The sequence below is a fragment of the Gopherus evgoodei genome, chromosome 3, assembly GCF_007399415.2.
Source record: "Gopherus evgoodei ecotype Sinaloan lineage chromosome 3, rGopEvg1_v1.p, whole genome shotgun sequence".
NCBI lineage: Eukaryota > Metazoa > Chordata > Testudines > Testudinidae > Gopherus > Gopherus evgoodei.
The window spans coordinates 1,095,907-1,099,617 of NC_044324.1; the positions used below are offsets into that span (position 1 = coordinate 1,095,907).

Here is a 3,711-nt window from a genome sequence, read left to right on the forward strand (position 1 = left end):
GTTGTACTCAACATCACACTCAGATTACACTCAATGCTGCTGACAATCTTTCAGACCATAGAAACCAACGCTGGCTGATGGGTGGGTTGAGGAGTTGCGCATTCACATCGGGTCTTTCCCAACAGTTCCAGTGTAGGAGATGCATATTCTCATATTTATATATGCTCGCTGATTTTTTTTTTTAAAGAAAATTATGAGTGATCAGGTAAAGTCCCGGGACACCAGCTAGGATGAACACTAGAGAGTCTATGAGGTTAACCAACATGGACGCTTTTTTAACTTTAAAAGAAAGAAAGAGCTTGCTCCCTCAGAAGCAGTCTTTTCTTTTTCATGCGTCGGTTCTGGAACCAGATCTTCACTTGCTGATCACTTAGGTTTAATCGGTCTGAGAGCTCCCTCCTTCTTTGGCGGGTAATGAATTCGTTGACCATAAACTCCCCTTCCAGCTCTGATAGCTGCAGCTTGGAATAGGGTTTTCGCTTTTTCCGGGACCTTGTATGCATCGGGTACCAAGGAGCACCTAAGGACGTGTGATTGAAAGGAGAATTTAATACACTGGAAGAAACAAAGTCGGCTTCCAAGATCAGATCTTTCCCCCACTTCCCTGCCCCTCGTCTGCATTCACAGTTCGTAACGCTCACCTCATAGCAACATCAGCTGGCATGAGGCAGAGGTGTCTGACACAAGATAGATTCATAAATCTTGGTCTGCAATACTTGATAGATCAGACTGATGCATAGCTGGACACATAGAACTATTTCTTACTTAGGGTGGATATATAGATCTATATATTAGATACAGGTATGTATTTCAGACTGCCCCATAAGCCTACATATTGGGTGCACGATATTTAACTAAGAGTTATTTTGTTTATCTGATTGGCATATTGTATACAACGACGTATTCCTTATTTACAAAATGGATACATAGATCTGTGTCTTAGATACGTGAGAGACACATATTGCTAACTTTTGCATACAATACAGATACATGGATCTATATTTTAGTTACAAGCCTAATGAACAGACCTAAGTCACCCATGGTTCTACGTTTTGGACACATGATAGATCAAGAAGCAACCTACCATATGGAAATCAGCTAAACTTCAGCACCGCAGAAGAGAATATACATAATGGAAGGCACCATTGTGGGCATTTTTATGGCGCCTCGATGCCGCGGGGGGCTAGGGGTATTTTTATGGCGCCTTACAAATTTTAAAGGGGGGAAATCAATAAAGAGAAAGCCAACAGGTAGAAATCAGCGTGTTGGGTGTGGTATCCTTTCGCCTGACATGACAACTCCAATGTACCCAGCTCTGCCTTTTTTTAAGCATCACTTTTGTACTTAGGTTTTCAGCTCCCAGGCAGCCACCCCACTGCACGCCTTTGACAAGCCTTAAAACATTTTATACAGGGCGACTGATGCACTCAATCTCAACGAGCATATTCGGGGCTATCTGTGCAATCACTATCTATTTTATGGGATATTTACATGTTTATAGCCTTTTCTTTTAAAAGAAGCAGCACCTAATAAAACATTAGGCATTTGAGTGCTACCCCTAGTGGCCTCTGCACAAAAAGACATGCTGATCCCATTGCTAATTCCATGAATTAGATCCACAAGAGTGGACCTCCGCAGAAGAGCCTTACAACACATCATAAGAACCACAGCTAACAACACACATATATTCCTTTGCTTTGCTTTTCCTTACCACCAGTGGACAGATTGGTTCCTTGGTTGATAGGCGAGACCATTGTGGCTGGTTCGCTGGACGAGCCCTTATTCCCTTCATTGAGTAAGGATGAGCTGGAGTCTGACTCCAAGGACTGACAAGAAGGGGGGTCGTGGGACACAGTCTCAGACGCCGGATAGTCATATTTGCTGAAATTACCGCTCATTCCACTGGGAATCCCAGGTTCAAGTGGCATCAAAGCATTGTCCCTGACCCTTTCCTCCCTCTTGAGGCTGGCAGTCTCGGAGCAAGCCTCCCTGTAGTAGCACTTGCTCTCCTCCACTCTAGCTAGGTCGCACGCTCTGCTGAAAGAAGGGTTAATGGACACGGGGCTGCTGAGATAGGGCTGGGGGTATCCGTTGCAGGGCTCTGAGGATGCCCAGGGCAAAGAACAAACATTGTCCCTTCTCGGGTAGGAGAGAGACGGCAAGCCAGGCAGCTGTCCTCCGGAAGCTCTGAAATTGGGGAAGTAGAAGGTGTCTCCCGTGTGGATGTTCACCAAAGGTCCCACAAACCCAGGATTAAGGAGATTATGCTCGCCCATTTCCGCGGGCCTGACCAAGAGCTTCTAGTTTATTGCCATCTGACATTAAACATAGTTAAACCTACAGGTCCATCCCATTGGTCGGAGCGGGGTCACGTGGGCGCCAACTCGCGTTGGAGAGAGGTGCCACCCACCCTTGGCAGTCGGAGGCAAAACAAAACATTAAGTTCTGCCTTTCGTTTTTATACGTTTTTTTTAAAGAAAAAATAATCATAAAACATTTTAATAAAATAAAGCAACAGGTTTAAGCACTGGCCTGCGAAACCCCAGGTATTGTAAAAATGTACCTAGACATCATCTCAAGATATACAAATGACACCCTTTCCCCAGCTGTAGTTAGGGTCCCTCCAACAGCTGGCAAATTAAGCAAATTTTATCATTAATTAGCCCCTTTATTAAGTAAAACCGTTGAAATTTACAATATCTCCCAATAAATTACTATTAGATATTGTGTCATATAAAGTTTACGGGCTCTTTAAGGAGAAGAATGATTGGAACGGCAACAGGATCATATTTACAGTTGATGGGATGAAAGAGTTTTAACATATTTGCAGCCGCTTAGATATTTTACAGCTTTTTCTGGAGCACTAGGAATGTTTCCTGCCCGGCGTTCGGTAACGGGGAAAGGCGAGTTCCATCCCTGCTAGGGACAATCCTCAATTCAGGAATCACAAGCCTATAACTTCATCAGTCCCCGGTAGCTTTTGTTAATGAGCTCTGCCGAATAGGCAAGACAAAAGAGGAAGAGGAAAATATGGCTCTTCCTCTGCCTTCATTTCTGTAAAGAAAGCGTCTTCACTGGCGCTCAGTAAATAAATACACGAAAAAAAAGACATCCGGTTCTCAGCCCTCTTATAACGACATGTTGTGTATTCGTGACAACTAGGGTCTTCTTCACTCGGGGACTGCAGAAGACAGTCGGTAGTAGGAAAATGCTGCTGAGAGGAGATATAAGACAAACCTTGGGGTAGCTCAGTGAATAATAAATACATTGGGAAATAAAGCATTATTTTAAAAGTCGGTTGCAAGAGACCCCGGACCCAGCAAGAGGCAAAGAGAAGACGCTTTAGAGATCGAGAAGGGGTTGGGGTTGTTTTTAAAAAAAAAAGAAAAGAAAAAAATACATATAGGGTTTTTTGATGCCTTTGGAATTTTCCCTGCTAGCAACTTCCAAGCGCAGTGATACCGGAAAACTACGGAAAATTTTCCTGCATAGGTGAAAAAGCTTTTAATGAACTAACGTGGGAGGTGGTAGGAGTTGAACGGCAGACCCCTAATTTTTGAGATCCCATGGAGCACAAAACAAGTGTCTTCTATTTGAGCGGCTGCTAGAATACAAAATCATTTTCCCCTGGGAAAATATTGAAGCTAAACTGATCTCTCCCAGCTCTGCAGAAAAATGACGTCTTAATCAAACATCGCATTTTCTTTGGTA

General features: G+C 43.5%; 1 protein-coding gene across 1 annotated transcript; it reads right to left on the reverse strand.

Annotated features, from left to right (window-relative positions):
* Window positions 1-281: 281 nt before the first annotated feature.
* On the reverse strand, window positions 282-2,276 carry HOXC12 (homeobox C12). Its single transcript, XM_030558388.1, has 2 exons — window positions 1,712-2,276; window positions 282-520 (listed from the first exon to the last, which is right to left on the reverse strand). The coding sequence occupies exons 1-2, from the start codon at window positions 2,274-2,276 to the stop codon at window positions 282-284; spliced, it is 804 nt and encodes a 267-aa protein (XP_030414248.1).
* Between the last annotated feature and the right edge of the window lie 1,435 nt (window positions 2,277-3,711).